The 19,943-nt window shown below is 41.9% G+C and overlaps 2 protein-coding genes across 8 annotated transcripts in view; both read right to left on the bottom strand.

The window, feature by feature from the left end:
• TASP1 (taspase 1) overlaps positions 1–8,894 on the bottom strand; it is an 87,660-nt gene extending 78,766 nt beyond the window's left edge. For 3 of the 5 annotated variants that reach the window (XM_033055185.1, XM_033055188.1, XM_033055187.1), the window contains exons 1-4: positions 8,808–8,894; positions 6,060–6,277; positions 4,365–4,432; positions 2,831–2,899 (exon numbers count right to left, since the gene is read on the bottom strand). In XM_033055185.1, the coding sequence (XP_032911076.1) occupies positions 2,831–2,899; positions 4,365–4,432; positions 6,060–6,204 (282 nt within the window). In that variant the 5' untranslated portion in view covers positions 6,205–6,277; positions 8,808–8,894. Of the gene's footprint in view, positions 1–2,830; positions 2,900–4,364; positions 4,433–6,059; positions 6,278–7,806; positions 8,479–8,807 lie in introns of those variants that run through there. The other 2 variants (XM_033055186.2, XM_033055189.1) reach the window with 2 other exon arrangements.
• An 805-nt stretch (positions 8,895–9,699) lies between these two features.
• On the bottom strand, positions 9,700–11,605 carry LOC116993936. Of its 3 annotated transcripts, none has more exons than XM_033055190.1 (2): positions 10,563–11,605; positions 9,700–10,250 (listed from the first exon to the last, which is right to left on the bottom strand). In XM_033055190.1, exon 1 carries the CDS (start codon positions 11,473–11,475, stop codon positions 10,600–10,602), a length of 876 nt encoding a protein of 291 aa, XP_032911081.1. In that variant the 5' UTR covers positions 11,476–11,605; the 3' UTR covers positions 9,700–10,250; positions 10,563–10,599. The 3 variants fall into 3 exon arrangements, with proteins under 3 accessions (XP_032911081.1, XP_032911082.1, XP_032911083.1); XM_033055191.1 differs by having other exon boundaries at positions 9,700–11,061; positions 11,191–11,605; XM_033055192.1 differs by having other exon boundaries at positions 9,700–10,830; positions 11,191–11,605.
• Positions 11,606–19,943: the final 8,338 nt, after the last annotated feature.

Raw genomic sequence — 19,943 nt, 5'->3', positions numbered from 1 at the left:
CATCAAGAAAGAGGTTCTTTCACTACTACAAAATTTTGCTGACAACCATAGAAACACTGCTTGAATATAACAACAGGTCCAAAACATTCTCCGCATTGATCCACAAGACATACAAAATAAACTGAGTAATTTCAGTAGCAAGGAGATTGGAACATAAAACTTGACATCTCCTTCCCTATCAATCATATTAACTCCCAATTTAAATTATGCTCATAAAGCATGTTCTACTCAAGTCAGATAAAGAAACAAGTAATCTACATATATATTAACATATATTAATAAAGGATTACACTAAACTTAGAAACAATTTGAAATCTTCATCATTCTTTACAATCACTCTATGTTCCTGTCTCTAGTACCTGATCAGCACTTCATTAAGTGCTATATAGTCAAAAAAAAGCTTGAAATTGCATGATTTTCTCACAGCCAGACATAAATACAAACGAACATGTGGTTTTGCTGAAAGCAGCACGTTAAGTAGGTTGTATAGGATGTTCTCCCCCCTACAAAAAAACCGTTGAATAATTTCATTGTGTTTCAAGAAAAATCCAGATATCATACAGTGGCTGACAGCAAGAGTGCAAAAATCAACACTACTGCAAAAATATCTCTGTAGAAATAAACAGAGTAAATAACAAGTCTAATGAAATACCTGGCAGAAGAAACACATGCATTTCTCTGCAATGTCAGAGCTCTCAAACCAGAAAACACATCTGCCTTAATGAACTTATTAAATATAGCTGATGCTTATGAAGACCAGCACAGTTGTTTTAACAATATTCTGTGTCAGTCTTGTTCTTTTGCAAAAGAAATCCACCTTTTCCTCTAATTAACTATTAGCATTATTATCATATTCACAGAACACCATCACACTTGAAACTGTGAGTTCAACAAAGAAAGGCTGTTCCTTCTGCACTTAGAGCCTGAAAAAACAAAACACAGACAGCATACCACAAGCAAACTGTCAGCTTGCTCATAAAAGATCAAGTACAACTCTTGTGCCTGAAGAAGTCTTTGAAGTGATGCCTTTTGGACAAGCTGTAATCCTGTGTAACAGGAGTTCTGTAACTAAGAGGAACTGAGGAAAAAAATTCACATTCCGTGAGATTTCGACGAAAAGATATTTGTGCCTTGCAAAGAGTACAAATGTTTGGAATACAGCATTAAAAGTCTAAGAGAACTGTAAAAGAAATTAAATATTTCTGATAAACTCATAGCAATGTGTCCTACAGAAACCAAAATATCAAGAAGTTAGTCAGTATACATTACAATGAAATCTGCTATCATTTAATACAGAAGAACTTTCGTTGTTCTACATCTTTATTTGTGTTACAGGGAGACAACAAAACAAACAGTTTCACACAGAATTTTTGTTATGTACTTGCCAACTTGAAATGCTAAAACACATTATGTTTATGGTAAAATATAAACAAAAGGGAGTGACAGCTCACTAGAGAGACCACCAGCAGAAATCTATATTTTTACCCATAAAATCTTGCAATTAGTAAGAAAAACTATTCTGATTTCTTTGTTGACTTCCCAGATGCAGTTTGTTTTCCAAAGAGCAACAGAAAAACCACCAGCACTAAACCAGACGATGCAGTTCCAGAAATGACAAGAGTTGTCTGGAGGTAGTGTTCAGATCAAGGTATGAGTAGATACAAAGCTTTCCATATTTTGGAAGCTGACCACCTAAAACTTGGGACTTTCAGATCCAAAAAACTGCTTAGGGAAGAGCATTGTAAATAATTCCACTGGAGAGATACCCACTGCTTTCTGTGAGCTGTACTCCAAAGTGTGAGATAAGACATGAAAGTATATTTGAATGGCTCAGTGAGACCCACAGGAGTGCTAAAAGCCAAGGCACTTGCCAAGCTCCCAGTGTGACTGCAGCCTTGGCCACCAGTCAGCATGTCTAACACATAGTCAAGTAGGCACCACTGCCTGCCTTACGTTAACCCCATCAAGTACATTCATGAACACTTCCGCAACATCTGGGTAAGCAAATCCACTGCTATTCCACTTGGAATACTACCATAAATTCCAAGTCCAGGAAACTATTTTTACAGCACAACATTTACCCTGCTTTCCTTTTTTTTTTTTTTTTTTTTTCTTTTTACTAATAAAGTTGGAGAGGAAGAAGCAATAACTACTTACAGGAGAAGAATACCTGTTTCCATCATTACTGTCAAGAGGGATTAGTGGATCTGGGAAAATGATCAAACTGCCTCATTTACCTCCCAGAAGCGTTTAGCTTTACTCACTCCTACATTATTTCATGGGGACCTTCACTGAAGATGCTATAAAAATCTCATCATTCCAAGAAGACACTTTTCCAAAAACCTCACCAGCAGCTGCTCATCAGCATGTTCTATCTTAATTAACAAAGACTGTTTTGAAATAAAAACATTACTTGCCCTATTCCTCTGCATATATTTTGTCATAATAATCAGAACCAGTAGGATATTTTTTCCCTTCTCTAAGAAGCAGAGCCAGAACAATCTGTGTGTAGCTCAGGAAGTCCTGAGTTCCTCACAAAGCAATAAAGTTCCCTCCAAAGCGTTCAATAAGCTTTTAATCACGGTATTTATTCTTAAAGGGCAAAGACTATCTGATAAGGTATACCTAAGGTGACGATCAAATTGCACCAATTAGATTTTTATAAAGTACTTAAACACATTTACACCAAAATATAGTGGAAAAGCAAAAGATAAAATTAGTGTAGCACAAAAACAAAAATCCACTGAATTTCCCATTTAATACCCCCCTACAGAAAGGTGTGTCAAGATTTACCCAAAACACATATTTACTACTAGCCAGAAATTCATACCTCTAATTCTATAAGTGCTGCAGTCACTGCATCTGTTGCAAGAGCACCAGCCTGTAGCTTTTCAATTGCCTGTAAAACAGAAGTTTTATCAGATGATTAGGAAATTCTGTTATTCTATGACTGAACCCAACATTTTCCCAGTCCTGAATAAAATAAAACCTTCACTAAATTAGTTTAAAATAACTGTAAGAACAAGAGGCACTGAAAAAAGTCAGTATGAATTACGTGAGGCCAGATCTGAAGGTATGATTTCACTACTTCGACATTGTTGACACTGCATTTAGTAGTAGACTTCTCCATAGTCCAATTTACATCAAAATAACTTCTTATACTTGACGTCTTCAAACACCAAATGTTTCAGTCAACACATATCAACTTTTCCTTCCAAGATTCAACTAAAATTTCTAGCACCACATACAACAATTGTCATAAAATGGAAGAGAATTTCACAACTTCATCTAAAAGCCAACACAAATCCAGTAACATAATGCTACCTTCAAATTATATACACACACAACAATGAACTTGTGGAGTCTAATAGTATTTATTAGATCCATACTGAACAAGACCTTACAGCCAAGCTTTCTCAGGGAACCTCAGAAATCAACTCTAGCTGCAAGACAAACCTGAAATTGTTTGTTCTTCACAGAAGTTATTGATGTTGGCTACTCAGCTCAAGAGTAGCTACACCGTATGTCAAACTGGACTTGAATTCAAGAGCAGACCTCATATAACTACCTGGAAAATGTCTTTCACCAAGGCTAATAAAGCCAGTGTAAAGTTTGGATGATTTGTGAGGCCTCTCATTACAAAATTAGATTGGTATTAGGATTGAGCAACAAACAGCAACACAAAGTGATAATTATCAGAGACCAACTCTAAGACTCTTCCAAAAACCCTGCCAAGCTCCCAAGCTCCTTCTCCCTGGAGAAAGCAAAAGACATTAAAAATTTTAAGGAGAGGCCTTCCAGCTACTCATTTGATACTTAAAAGACAGGACTTGCCAGTTCCAAGGTAAAGTTCTTGGAAGAAATGAAAACATATTAATTTCAATGGAAATGAAAGTCTTGCCATTTCTCCAACTTTGATTTTTTTTGTTGTTTTGTTTTTCCTGTTTCTACCTCCCTTCCTATTAAGAGGGTAAGAGTTATCAAGAAGAAAATAATTCTAAAAACCCCTGTGTTCACAGAGCAATTTGGATGCTAGAGTTTAAATAAACTCCAAAGAGTGGACATGGAAGAAATCAAAATACAGACACCATATATAGCTCCAGAAACCCCAGAGACATGCAGGAAGCTGTAGGAATATTCCTTTTAGGTACCCCTGTGACTTTCTCTTGCTCTCCCACTCTTCCTTTGGTGTCTGCTATTTGCCAGCACTAATGAGAATGTTGTTGCACCTCATGGTCAGGCACTGTCCTGTCTCTGGATCATGTCAAGTGTTTCTGCTCTCTTCTCCCTCATTTCCCTCTATAAACACATACAGGTATTTCTTGTGTATCCAGTACAGGACAGTGGAGCTGGTTGACACACACCTTCTGGCAGGCTCTTTTGCACACATGTTTGTACTCTTTAGCTTTGGATTCAGAATGATAACCTGCACCTGCAGTTGAAGCAAAAGGAAAACATATATTATAGCACCTGGCAAACCACAGCCTGTAGCTCACATAGAGGTTTAAGGCACAGACAGAGTTCCTTTTTCTATCAATGATTGACAACTTTATACATTCCAACACAGAATCAAACACACTCAGTAAATACAGGATACAGATCATATATCCAGAACATGCAGGTATAAATATCAGCATCAATCTCTTCCATAAAAATGTTCCAAGAGATTACAGTTTCACTCATTCTTGGAGGATTTCCAGCATAGCTTTTTTCTTTATTGTCCATTATTGGGCAAAATCCTCAGTTTTAAGTCAAACTCTGATTTTCTTTTAACCACAATTACCTCTCTGCTCATATTCTCATGTTTGTTCTACATTTTCAGAGCTTGTTACTCCCGATTTAGAACAAGGAGTTCATTGAAATTAAGACCATACAGGTTTTTTACCTTTTTCTCATTTTCAGCTTTTACAGCTATCCTGCTGTATTGAGCCATTCTGCCCCTACTTCCACACCTGAAAAATTTATCAATGCCACCATTCTAAATGCAGCATAGGAAAAATAAGAGTGGCACACTTCTATTTAAAATCTACTTCTGTTTTACCAGGTTTTGCACCTAAAAATGTGCTTGTATTTATCTCAACTTCCCTTTGCTCACCTTTAGAAATATTAGTTTTGAGAACCTCTAATAAAATAAGCTTTAACACTAATACCAAAGTGACCCAGTCAGGGACACTATACTGAGCAATTTCACTTGCCCTTAAAATAGAATACCAGGGTCATCAAACATCAACCCAGAATAAATAATTTGAAGTGTGGGGTTGTTTTTTTTAACCTTAATGATTTTATAATGCAAGTAACATGTTGGCTTTTTAAATATTCTAGGCATGATCAAGTCACTTTCCTCTATTTCATCTCATGTAGTCACACAGATGCTCAAAACAAATATACACCCAGATACAAGCATTGCTAATTCACAGTAGTTAATAAAGAACCTACAGGAGAATAATTTATGAGCAAGACACACATAACATAATTTTTGTATCAGATCTGTAGAGGAGCCTTGCATTACATGTGGAAAAAATAAACAGTAAGTCAATTAAACATGAACAAGATCAAAAAATTAGACTTGGAAGAAAAATGTCAGAAGGGTAGGAAAAGTTCTGCAACAAACAGCCCAAGCAGATTTCAGAAGGTTTTAGCTCAACTGTCCTCATGGACAAGCTAGACAAGAAACCATCAATAATGAAACTAGTGTATTTGATCCTTCCACAGATAAAAAACAATGAAATATCTCCCTTATTTTGTGGGTTTGGAAGCTTAGCAGACAACTGCAGGATATGGCATTTTAAAATCATTTAAATTTAGCGGCTTTCCTTGTCTAGGAGAACCAAAATACCATCCAGAACACCCAGACAGCTACATGGGGATTAACAGTTTTCACTGCAACTTCCAATCAAACTCTCCATTCTGAGACTTGCACACAGAGTTAATGTCACTTTATTAGCACACTAGTAGTCCAAAGCCACTATGAATTTTTTTTATAAAACTTCTGTTGGTATCTAGTTTAATACCAAAACATGCATCCTTTCCATTCTAGCTGTTCTGCTTCCGCATCTTACCTGCATGGACAAGCACAAATCCCACTCGTTTCCCTCTTTGGGTTTGCTTTGTTTCGGGCTCTTTGACCACCACTTTTACAGCTGTAACCTGAGATGACTTGGAAGGTAACACTTCTACTGAACTTATCCCCTTCTCCATGATCATACATTATGATCACCATCTTCTACTGGGAAGGAGCACGCTTCCATTCAAAAATAAATTCTGGAGAGAAATCATCCTAAAACCAGATCAAATGTGTATGTTAGACAATAATTTCAAGAGATGAATTTCACACAACCTCAGAAAGAACTTATGGGAGAGGGGTTTGAACCAAGGGGAACACATGTCTCCAAAACAGGGCTTCCAAGTTCTGCCTCCTCCCTAGCCAAGAGCATTAATGAGACCTAAAATAATATAAGCTCATGTTGCAAGCTGAAAGCAGCCTTTTCACTACAACAAAACTTGAACCAAATGATCTTGCCACACACTTGAAGGACCTGGTAATATAAGTTTTGCTTTCCATGGTGTCCTGTTTTCCAACAACACAACCAGTTTCTCCACCCATCATACCTAACTAACACAAGTAACCCCTTAAAACACATCTCTACCTTTCTTTGGCAGGGAATACCTGTTTAAGATCCTATCATGAACTCCTATTCTTCTATACTGTTTCATCCCATCTCCTTGTAATTCCCCACTAATTTGCAGCATAAAAAGGGAAAAATATCTTTTTTACATTAAAACCAAGTAAGTCTAGAACAGTCAAATAATGTTTATCTGGGTAACTGCCATGATTACTAGTTAACCACAACACGCTTAAGTTAAGCTCAAATATTTTAGTAACTCTATTGGTTTAGCTGTTACCCTCAAGATATTAAGAAAAATGTTTATAGAAAGCTAATGGAAATACTGTCAGTATTGTCTAGTATAAGAAAAGTAACAATACAGAATGATGCATTTATCAGGACTTGCCAAACAGACTCTGTATTTACTGCTGCTGTTATCCACAGCTTACTTCATATTAATCCTGACACAAAACCATTTGTCTAGTTCAGCAGGTAAAATAGAAACAGAGACATTCCATACACTGAATTACTTAAGGAAATGAAAAGCATGTAGTGTTACTGCAGGAATGGAGAAAACCTCTGTAATATATTAAGATAGTTTATATACTAAGAACTAGATGAATTTCCAATCCAAACCATTGTCAGACTCTACACCTCTATATTCCAGTACAATGTCTATCACTCCTACCCTCTCAAAAAGGACTTTGTAACCCAAGAACACTGGAAGGTGAACAGAAGTGGAAAAGTGAGATGTTTAATGCATAAGACTTAAACCACTGACTCTGCAAATGCTGTATGTCTTACTCCACCAATTAAATACTACTCCATTTAAATGGTCAAAATTACGTTTAGCAAGATTCAGCATTGCCACAGAACAAACCAGCTGGTTTACCATAACTATTCTTTTGGTAAGAAATATCAGTACAGCTCTGGAGGAAGATATTTATTTACCACCATTTCTTCTTAAATGTTAAACATACCTAGTAGTCTTCATACATTTATAAATTTACTTGAAAAATTAAATATGAACTTATTGCTATAATTATGCATGTCCTGAGACAAAATGAAAGGCCATTGCAATACACAGGCTCTACAGAGAGAGTGTGTTTATGGATTACATCCAGCTGTAATGGTCACTTGAAAAAACTTCAGTGCTAAAATTAAAGTATTATCATCGTCACTTCATTTACTTCCTTTTTACCAAATAGTAAAGAAGGCTCCAGCAACCATTGGTCCTCCTTGCTGCATCTTGGTACATCCTACAGAAAGTCATTCCTGCAACAAGGGCACAGCACAGACTTTAAAGAGACAGAGAAGCAAGTAAGGGACTTAAACTCTGACAGGAATGGAAGAAATAGTGGGCTGGCAGACAAAGCTATAATGATGAAAAATGGCTTTTGAAAATTAAGATGGAGATGTCACTTAAAGACTTACTAACAGTACAACTGCAGGGTGAAAATCCTAATTAGGCCTTTGCACACAGCTGGGTCTAAGGATGTGTTTACTTCTACAGAGAACATACAGACAATCTATCTCTCGTTCGCTTCCGTTTGTAACACTTCCTCCCACACACTCAATTTTCTCAAACCCTTCCTATCCCAAACTGTTCTTCAAGTCCTTTCACATTTCATTCACAAACCTGCTCCTTCCAGCTGTTAATCTCCCACTAGACCAAACTTTTCCCTCTCAAGCCACTTCCAGGATTTATCAGTTCTCCCTCCCGGCTGTCACACTTCCGCCACTCCCTGACTTCATCCCTCCTTGCTACACATTCCCAGTTCTCCATCTGTACAACGACAGAAACGGTGCGAGAACACACAACAGCGTGACTGCTGGAGAACAGGAACCGAAACCATTTTCCCACTACAGCCCCATGATGCCTTGCCTGCACTGCAAAAGTAACTCTGACTGCTAAACAGGCAAACCCAGGCACACGCGAGGGTCGGGCCGAGGCAGCCGCTCCCGCCCTGGGCAGGCTCGATGCTCCCGCGCCTCCATCCCGCTCCTGCCGCCCGGCCCGTGACGTCACGCGGCACCGCGGCCGCTGACGTCACCCGGGGCAGCCCCCGCCGGCGGACGCGCGGCCCGCGCCCGGCCCGTTCCCAACTCGCGCAGCCCCGCGGGAAGGACGCGCCGCACAGGCCGTGCCGCGGGAGACGGGAACAGCGGGTCCGGGCAGCCCCGCGGCGGCACCGCACTCACCCTGCACCGCCGCCATCCGGGACCGCCCGCCTGCCCGTTGCCTCGGTGAGCATGAGGCGTCCCGCCCCCGCGCCGCGCCCATTGGCCGGGCCGCGCCCCGGCCGGAAGTGACGTTGTATTGACTGGCATTGCGCAGGACCAATGGCTGGCGGGGCCGGGTACGGCGGGGCCCCACAGATACCATCTACTTCTCAAGGGGGTGGATAGCCACGTCCGACGGTGTTACCGTGCGCCCCAGGGCAATAGACATATCTGTCATGTCAATATATGTACATATCCTATCGATATATAATCAATATACATCATAGAATATGGAATGTACCGATATATCTATGCAATATACATATGCATCATATATAATCAATACACGTATCATAGAGTATGTAACGTACCTATATATCTATGCAATATGCATATATATAATCAATATACATATCATAGAATATGTAATATACCTATATACCTATATATCCATGCAAACTACATTTATATCATATATATAATACAATATTCAATGTACACATATATGAATATGCTGCATACCTATTTGTCATATCAATGCACATATTTCTATGTAGATATAGTCTATCAATATAAATATCTACATATGAATACATATGAATACATACCAATACATATATACATATCAATATACATAAATATCTATCAATATACATATATACAATCCATCATCTATATACTGACATACAATGTAGATGCATATCACAAATATATATAATGGAATATGCCATATACATATATTAATATATTAATATGCAATATACATATATATCATATCACTATACATATATATAATACAGTATGCACTATATAATACAATACACAATACACACATCAATATGCAAGATACATATATATATCTACACGTGGCTTCTGATAGCTGTTCAAAACTAACCTTATTGATTAAAAAGACATCTATTTCATAATAGACTTGGGAAATTCTTGCAACAATCAGATATTTTAGATCTTTCTGCTTCAATGAGCATTTGACTGTTGTGTTCTGCAGAGATATTAAGTTTTTACTAATTTCTGTCCACTTTGTTGTAGAGGTTTTCTGAAGCTGCCTTCCCAGGATCAAAGACAGCTGGATATGAATCCTATTTCCATGACACCTTCTCTGATGGTCACTATCACCAGTCCTGGGAACCAGCTGTGTATGTGAGACACTTCATTATCCCATCCACGCTGTCCACTGTTCCCAAAGTGCCTCCACACTTTCAGCTCCTTGCTCCTCTTCTTTGCAGAACCATGAAATGAGTCCAGATGTCGTTATGAATTTACTTATATTGTAAATTTATTTTAGCTGACACCTCAAATTCTCATTTGCAAAGCTCTGTCTTTTAAAGTTGAAACTCAAAAGCTTTTATTAGATCAAGACAAGGTTATTCTGATAGCAGAACTTGATGTCTTGTTCCAGCTCCACTACGAGAAATGAAAGGATATACATTATATGAAAGATTATCCCGAGTCCTCTTGATAACTAGATTTTAACTCCTCAGCTTCGGTTAGTTAAAAGTAAGCCCAGCATGTAGCTGTTACTCTGGTTCCTGCACCAGTGGACAGTATAATTCATTCTCTGCAAACAAGCTGTCAGAAAATCACCTGCTTTAGCCAAACAACAATTTTTGCAAACAAAATTTCTATGGTACCTCTCTGGAATTCATTCACTACTAATAAAAGCTGTATGTCTAAATAAACAATTTTAATAATAATAAGCCTTATGAGTAATCTTACAGTGCATTGCTCCATTTGCCTAGCAGGACTTGTTTTTTCAACTCGAGAAAAGCGCTGCCTCCTCGTCTAAGTCCTTCCACACTTCGCTGTTCCTCGCTGTCTGGAGCGCGTCCCTCCGCAGGCAGCGCTGGCGCAGGTGTCTCAGGAAGCTCCTGCTGGAGGCAGAGTTTTCCTGCTGGCGGCCGAGCACCTCGATCACCTCGCCACTGAGGGGGGAGCAGTCAGCCAGGCAGCATCTCCTTGGCCAGGCCGGGCGTGTCCAGACCTTCTGCTGGGAGACACAGGGCAGGCAGCTCGGGGAGAGGGGCAGAGGGGCTGCGCGGGGCTGGGCCCCCTCGGGCTCTCCTGGGGAATCCACGGCCTGCCTGGGCTGTCCCAGGCTGCAGGGTGTGTGGAGAAGCCCTCGGGCAGGTTCTGTCTTGTTCTGGTGGCTCAGCCTGTCCTTGTTTCCGCCTGGGAGCAAGGGAACCCACCTCTGCCTCTGGGCTCGGGCACGGGGCTGGGAAGAGGCAGAGGAGCCTTGGTGCCTGCCCAGGCTTTCCTCTGCACAGGGGCTGGCGCTCCTCACCCTGCAGGCTGTAGCTCCCGGCCCCTGGCACCATGCCACCTGCCTGTCCCCATCCCTCACCTCTCTCTGCTGCCTCGGGGCTTTTCTCCGCAGGCTGCAGCCCAGGCAGAGCGTGGCGAGCAACAGGGACAGGGCTAAGAAGGTGCAGCAGTGCCCCTGCAGGGCCCACAGGCTGGCACTGCCCGTGCCAGGGCCCGGCTGCTGCCCGTGCTGGGCTGGCAGCGGCAGCCGGGTCCCGCTCCTGGCGGGACAGCTGCGAGCTCTGAGGGGGCCGGGGAGCAGCGAGGCCACGCAGAGCCCCAGGAGCAGGGGGAGCCCCGGGCGGAGCTGCCCGAGGAGCTGCATTCTCTGGCCCTCGGCCCCAGCTGAGCTGAGCAGGGCCCAGGGGCTCTGGGCGAGGTGGTGCCGTCAGCTGCGATGCCACAGGGCTGTTGCCTGGCAGCCGGAGGCTGGGAATGGCAAGGCAAGGCCAGAGGGACTGAGCTTGTGGCTGCTCTGTCTCCCTCTGCCATTGCATTTGAAAATGAAGATAGATATGCCACTTGAACACTTACTAGGAGCATAACTCCAAACTGAGAATTCTAGTTCAGCCTTTGCATATATTTGGGTCTCAGGATATATTCATTTTGTGAAAAACACGTTTTACTGTTTTGGTAAAATTCAAAAGGTTTAATAAAAATATAATAGGAGAGAAACATAAAGTAAAGGGTTAAAACGGTTGGATGTTTGGTAAGCTGTTAAGAGCACACGGTTGTTTTGGGAATGTTTTTTTAAATACACTTTATAATATGTTAACTTGTTGCATATTTATAGGGTTTTTTTGTATAGTAAAATAATTTTGGGAACTATTTAGTATGGTTACTTGTTGGGTTTGCTTTTTTAGAGCATGCGTGTTTTTTGGTTTGTGGTTTTAATTTTCTTTTTATTCTTTTTTAATTTGGGTGGTGGTCTTGGCTTTTTGCAGCCGGTGAGTGTTGATAATTGTTGTGTTAGCTGTAGGGTTTTTATTACCCGTTTACGGGCTGTTTATTTTAACTAAGCGGGTAGTTTAAGCATACTATTTAAAAAAACCTTATGTTTAACTTTTGCTATTAGAAGAAAAGAAAAAAACTTACATTTCTACAGAAAAGCTATTTTAACATTATACATATAGCATTTATTTTAATAGTTGCGAAAAGCCAACAATATGTCATGCACTTATAACAATTTTTACATATGGTTGACTTAGTAATTTCATAACACTTCCCCTCACCAGGTTGGTTTGGTCAAACCACTCCTATCTCAAAATATTATTCATGTCCATTTACATTAAATTTAGGAAACTGTTGCTTCTACTTTGTAAGACCACACTGGACCCATCCTTTCACCATCAAGCTTCGCCTAGTATTTATCAGTTCTCCTTCCTGGCTGTCATCCTTTCCTCAGTCCTGATCTTGACCCTCCTTGTCATACAGTTTGCTGTTCTACATCTGCATAGCTAATGAAACAGTAGTGGAGGAATACACAGTAATGTGACTCCTGAAGAATATGAATAAAAATTATTTAAGGACTTGGGGGTGCTGGTGTATGGGAGACTGGAAATGGCAATGTGTTCTGGCCACCCAGAAACCAACGCTGCTCCAGGCTGCATCCAAATCCCTGTAGGCAGCAGGTGAGGGGGAATTCTGCCTCTCTGCCTCATTCAGGTGTGACCCCACCTGCAGAGATGTGTCCAGATTTGGTGTCCCCAGCACAGGAAGAACATGGAGCTGTTGGAGTGAGGCCAGAGGAAGCCACCAGGATGATCGGAGGGATGGAGCAGCTCTCCTTGAGGAAAGACTGAGATTTTGCGTTCAGCCTAGAGAAGAGAAGGCTCTGAGGTGACCCAGCTGTGACCTTCCTGATGGGAGCCTACAAGAAAGATGGAGAGGGACCGTTCACTAGAGCATGGAGTGACAGCACAAAGAGGGAGTGGCTTCACACTGACAGAAAGTAGGTTCGGATGAGATATTAGGAGGACGTTCCGAGCTGTGAGGGTGGTGAGACACTGGCACGGATTGCCCAGAGAAGCTGTGGCTGCCCCATCCCTGGGAATGTTCAAGGCCAGGTTGGACGGAGCTCTGAGCAACCTGGGGTAGGAGAAGGTGCCCAAAGCCCTGACTGCGGTACAAAATAAATCCTAAGCAGGCAGGGGCCAACGCTCCGATGTCCGTTTGTCAGTGCCAGCAGAGTTTGTTCCCCAGCAGGTTCAGGTTCCACAGCCAGGCCTGACCCGGCCGCGCCGAGAGACCCCGGGACGCCTCCTCCTCCCGCCTCACGGCTCGTGACGTCACCCGCTGCGGCCCGTGACGTCACCCGGAGCGGTTGCGCGCGGCCCCCTCAGGGCGCTGCCTTCAGCGCCCTTGGCTCCCCTCAGGAGCAGCCGGGAGGAGCTAGCTCGCCTGACTTTAGTTTTTAAAGGGAATTTTGACAAGTTATGTTTCTGCAGCACTTCCTATAGGACTTCTTAAAAACACCAATTTCATTCACTAGCCAAAATACGTTTTGTAGCAAATAATAACTGGTGGCAGATTGCTTACGCTTCCTGCCTCACCAAGAGAAGCACCTTTTCCTTTCATGTTTGTGGTGAACACGGGTTATATTGTGTACTAAATGCTAGCACTGAATTAAATGTCTTGCACTGAACTGGCAAGAACCAGAGTGTCATAGAACCATAGAAGGGTTTGGGTTGGATGGAGCTTTTGAAGAGCATCTAGTTCAAACATTCCTGCTCTGCATAGGGACATCTGAAAATTAACTTTTCACCCCCAGATTTTATTCCATCTCCACCACATCCTAATCACCCTACACAGGATCTCCCCAGGAGTTCAGAAAACTCCTTACTGGCCTGCCTAATAGTCACAGAAACCCTTTCTATGGCTTTTTTCCCAATAAAAATGTGCTTCCACTTTTGCATTATTGACTTCTTTTTTCAAAGACCAGCCTTATATTTTTTTAACAGTGCAAAATATGTCAGGAACAAATGCAAGTCTTTTTCAGCACAAGTTTTTTGGCACACAAAACTATGTGGCTTTTGGAGAGCAGCTTTTGTCTTCCACATTACCAGGTGCTTCCTATTCTGTTGGACCAAAATACAAGGAAATGACACACAGTCCACAAACCCTCAGGAAATCTTTGGCCTTCTTTCACAGATTTTAACCTGAGGTTAAATCCCAGTTGCGAGTTGTTTTGTTGCCATATTTTATTTGGGTTTTTTTTTTTTGTTTGTTTGTTTTATTTAAAGCCCCAGTGCTGAAGTGAACTAAGGAGATTCCTCAAAGTACATACATTTTTTAGCTTCTCGGATGGCAACAGGCACATTTGAGCTAGGACTACTGATTTGAGGGAAAAGGAAGGTCTTGTGCAACTGTTGCAAGTCTGGCTGCATCCTTTCTTTGATGTGCAGCATTGGCCATCACAAAAGTGGTTTGATTTTCAGACCAGCTTGGATTTGACCTTGTGCATTCACCTCTCTGTCCTGTGTAAGTTCCTGTGCACCCTCTGCCTCCCATTTTCCCTTTCTGTGTCCAGCTGCTACATCTGTGGCTAAGAAACAGGCAGCACATGTGTCTGACTCTCAGCTGCACATATTTTGACTTGACCTGACTGTCAAATCTCCTTGAAGTAGGTTCCAATTACAAAGGTAGGGTTGTTGTACTGAGAGATAGACAATATCACAGAGCCCTTCCTTCTTTAGGGGAGGAAGCTAAAGTCTTGTCAATGTTTGGTCCCATACAGTCTTCCAGAACTGAATTTCAAATCCTTTACTTAACTTGTCTTTTGCTGCTGGTGACAGTTTTCAAACTGGCCAAATATTTCTTGGGGTTTTTTCCTATTCTCTGGTCCTTACTCTTCTGTAGACTTGTGTTGCTACTGCAATAAAAAGATCTCATTCTGTAAATCATTCCTCAGAATCCAGGTTTGAAGTGAGAGGTTTTTTTTTTACAAAAACTCCAGCTGTTTTAAAGCCTGTGGGTTTTGTTGTTTCTTTTTTTTTCTATTTCTTGTTAATTATTTTAGATTTCTTCTTGCATTTTGTCTTTAAAGCACACTCTACTGGTTTTGCTTCCTAATATGATAAAGAGCTTATCTGCTCCTTTAATTTATCCTGGGTAACAGTTGCTATTGAAGTCCTTAGATTTCAGTGAGGTTTCACAAAAGATATTCCAGGCAAAAAATACCTAAACCTTTGGTTTGGGAGGTTTCAGTGCTTTCAGAGACGTCGTAAGGACAAAGATGCTGGGAAAGGGCAGGAGAAGAGAAGACTCATATCTCTTTTCCATCTCTTTTAACCAGGTGAGAGGACACCCTTAAACAATCCATTCAAGACAACTTTAATGCTTTAATGAAGGATTTGTCTGGAAGGTGGCCATGAGGAACAGAGAAAAAAAAAAAAAAACAAAAAAAGGCAAGCACAGAAATACAGCCCTATGCAAACCATTCCAGCTTCAGTTAGGAACTTTGCAACTCACTTCTACTATCAAAAGAAAAAGAAACTGAATGCACCAGTAAATACAAACAGGAACTGTTATCTGGGTGATGGCATGCAAGAGGGGAATAGCAACTGAAGGCTGGAGCCAATCCACTCGAACACCACATCATCAATCCCCCTGAAAGACTGGCTGATCCTTGCAGGTAGCATAAATAAGCCTGCAGTCTTCTCCAGGCATGCTTGTTGCTTCCTCTCCATGTGAAGAGACCCCTTCTTTGACTTCCAGCCAGCAAAATAATGTTTTTTCCAGATAATGAGCTACTTCAGATGAGGAAATTCTCTAGCATCCTGGACCTGTCTAGCATTCCACATACTCCCCGCTGCTCAACACCCACGCGCGGTTATTTCCAAAGCTCATTCCATTGCAGCTCAGAAAGCTCTAGCTCGGTGTGATTGTGATCTGCCAGCCAGCTTTTCGGGGGGGCAAATCATAAGACACAGGACTTTTGAGAAACGCAACTTCAAAAATGCGTCCATCACTCATTGCCAAAATAACCACAAGTAGTAAATCCCTGCAAGATTTTGTGTTTATTCCTTGGAAAGTGAGTTAAATGTGTTCTGGGTACATACTGGCCACTGCAGTAGGTAGGGCAGTCATCTCCCAATGACAGCTACAGGAAATCAGGAAGCCAAGACTCGCAGAAAAGTGGTTTTCGGAATCAGAGAACATTTTCCTTCATGCCCACAAAGTAGGGTGAAGGTTTAAATATGACAATTTAAAAACACATATTTTGGCAAAACAGGTCAAGTTGGCGACTAAGTACAGTAATTTCACGACTATAAGGCGCACCCTTTTGACTAAAATTTTCCCTCGAACCCGGAAGTGCGCCTTATAGTCCGGTGCGCCTTATCTGATGTACAAAGCAGCGAAATTTGCCAAACCGGAAGTGTGAGCTGAGAGCCGTGGGGGGAGCCGGAAGTGCCGCGGCAGCCGGCTGGGGGCGGGCCCGGAGGCCCACGGCACTGCCCCTGCCGGGTGGAGGCGGGCCAAGGGGCCGAGGCACCGCCCCTCTCCGGTCCAGGCAGTCCTGGGGCCCCATGGCTGCCGCGTGAATGTGGGCTAGGGGGGCCGCGGCACCCGCCTTCCCGGGTGGAAGTACTCCCAGGAGCCCACGGCTGCCAGATGAAGGTGGGCTAGGGGGCCGGCGGCACCCCCACTCCTGGGTCCAGGCAGTCCCGGGGGCCCATGGCTGCCGGGTCCAGGGTGGCTCGGTGGCTCGTGGCACCGCCCCTACCGGGTGGAGGCGGGCCCGGGGGCCAACGGCTGCCGGGTTGAGGCGGGGCCTCGGCCAGCAACCACACGGGGTGAGCTGGGGGCGGGGCCTCGCTGCAAAAAAAAAGTGCGCCTTATAGACCGGTGCGCCTTATCTGATCTACAAAGTTGCGAATTTTGCCGAATCCAGGGGGGTGCGCCTTATAGTCCGGTGCGCCTTATAGTCGTGAAATTACTGTAATTCTAAACTAGGCTTTCTCCAGAGGTTAGATTATCTCATTATTGTTGTGAATTTTGTCTTATGTGGTTGCTCTCTGCAGTTCTCAATGGCTAATGATTTAGTCCAAAGCAGAGCTTGGTTTATTATACTCAGAGTATTGATACAATTTCAGTAGTGCAGTCTTCACAGCATCCTACTCTTCAAATTCTGTGATACTGATCCCATTGCAACAGAGAAACTTCAGGATTCCTAAGCTCTCTATAATTTAAGAATAATTAGCAGAATCATTCTCTTACTGGGAAACTTCTGATCTTCAAGCTACAAAATGAGGGAAAAAAGTATCTGTTCTCATCCCTCAGACAAGCTCATGAGTTCTATCAGTGAATTAGTATTTTGGTGAAGTTGAGATCAGTACAAAAATCAGTGCAGGTTTATCTTAGGACAGAATTTGCATTTTTAAACTACATCTTAATACACAACTAAATTACTGTTACTCTTTTCCTGTATTTTGTACCTTCTTGTCTTTCAGAAAATGTAACTCACAGAAAAACAAAGCAGTTATTCTGTGACAAAATCATCTTTGTTTACCAAGGCAACTTGTTTTGCTATCGAAGGTGAATTTTGGGCCTCTTAAGAGAAGCAGATGACTTAAGTGATAGATTCATAAGTGTGGTCTGCTACTCCTGTTTTGATTTACAAGTGTTGCAGTAGCTGTATGGCCACCACCGTGCGTATGCCCTCCTCTGTAGAGGGCATACAGAGCACAGAATTGTGCCCTGCTAACGCTTGGGATGTTCACTGAAGTGCCCAGTCTCTTGTCTGGATTGAGGTGATCATCCATCCATGAGACAGATGAGCTTCTGTGCAGCATAAAGGTCATGGCTTTTGTTTCATTAAAATAAGTGAAAGTTAATACCCTCCTGACAAAAATTTGTTATTAAAATTTGTCATTTTTAAAATTTGTCAAAGTTATTTTGCAAAGTTGAACACTTGGACAGCAAAGTATAGAGTAATGAAGACTGCTTCCCTTAACATGGTATTTTCATGTCAGATTAGCGCTTAAAGAAAAGCATCTGCTTAGGTAACTGCAACAAATGCCAGAGCTGATTTCACATGTCCTGTGCTTGATTTTCTCTCTGACCTGGTTTTGGTTCCTAGCCACTTGTATTTAGTTTCCTCATAGGAAGCTCTAAAATTCTCCAAACAAGAAACATGTCAATCTGCTGCTTGATTCAAGAATTGCAGACCTTTCCCCGCTCCAACTGCAAGAACACCCTTAAACTCTTGGCCAGCACCAGAGGCATTGCTCGTCACTGTACATCTTCTCAGGCTCTCTCCCTGCTGACACTCCTGCTGTTACTTCTGCTGAGAAAAAGGACCAACCTGTCCCTAAGTCCTCCAAAGCCCAAGGCATCCATTCTTGGGCCAGCTCATGAACTGCTTGCTCTGAGTGCTCAGGCATTAACCTAAGGGGAAAAGCAGACAGGGCAATGAGGAAGGGAAGCAGCTTAAGCCTGAAGGTTTTGCATTCCATAGAACTGATTTCAACTCCTAATCACCTGTAGCAATCACAGCCTCCCTAAACCATTCCTTTGCTATTCCCAGTCCTTTCGGTAACCACTTCTGTTAACTTCCATTTTTCATGGACAACCTGCCAGCCCCTTTGAGCAGTGTTTCAGCCACATCCATTGCTGACTGCACTGGGCGGTTTTTCTGTTCACATTTACAATGCCCACTGTCAGAAATTACTGTAAACCCCAACTGCCTCAGTTGTCCTTTCCCTCTTTCCTTGTCCCAGAAATACAAAAGGAGGAAGGTCTAAGTGCACTGGGCAGGATTTCAATGCAAAGCCAAGGGATTTATGCAGTGTCAAGGAGCTCATGGGACGCAGTCCAGGAGCATTTGCCCAAGAAATTGTGGCAACCAGCCATGAGATCAGGTGTCTGTGAGGATGGGAGAGGAACAGGGTTTACCAGTGGGCTTACTGGAGGCTACAAGCAATGTTGTTTAAAACTCAGCAGTGTTCTCTGTTGTGAAATACAGAGCTGGAACAGTCTTGATTAGGAATTTCTCTTATGTTACTGATAAGAGGGACAGAAAGCAGTAATGACCTTAGGTGACACTCATCTAGACTGGGTCCAGAACCAGAATACTCTCATTTATAATGCTGTATGTTAAAGACAGAAAACTTCAGAACAGACCTTTCTGCCACTTTGTCTTGCTTCTTACAGGAATGCAGTAACATAGTCCTCTACATGAAAAGGTCCATTTTTACATTAAGAAAGTTACAGTTCTTTAAAGTATTCTAGGAATTACTGAAAATTACTGTGCCATCAGAAGTACCAGTGTTGTTTTTCTTATCCCAGCTACGAAACCTGACTAAGGCATTTAACATGATTTAAGACAAATGCAAAGCAAACTAATTAATTTAGTACTTTTAAATATAGATCATATATAATGTAAGTCTCTAAGACCTTCTTTAGAAAACCTGCAGTATTTTGGTTGTTTGCTTTGTTTGCTAAAAAAGTATGTGATGGCACAACTTACTGTTATTTTTGGATATTATCAAAATATGAAAAGAACAAAAAGCCAACTTGTTATTAATTGGAAATAATACATTTAATTTTTAGACAGAAGGAATGATTGAAAACGTACATCGCTCTTCATCTCTTGTTGTCTGATCTTTCCCAGTTTTTAAATAAATCAAACCCTCTTGTGATTTCCACTTGTAATATTAGAGCTTTAAAGGCCTGGCTTACATTCAACATGAGCTCTGCTGGCTGCCAACTTGGAGACAAATTACTTTATAACAGACCTCCATAAATTGCTAGAAAAATTATTTGTCTCACTTTCAACAGTCCCAGTTTTTA

This window comes from Catharus ustulatus, chromosome 3 (assembly GCF_009819885.2).
Source record: "Catharus ustulatus isolate bCatUst1 chromosome 3, bCatUst1.pri.v2, whole genome shotgun sequence".
In the NCBI taxonomy this organism is placed as follows: domain Eukaryota; kingdom Metazoa; phylum Chordata; class Aves; order Passeriformes; family Turdidae; genus Catharus; species Catharus ustulatus.
The sequence above is the reverse complement of the archived record's forward strand: the minus strand, read 5'-3'. Positions and strand labels throughout refer to the sequence as shown.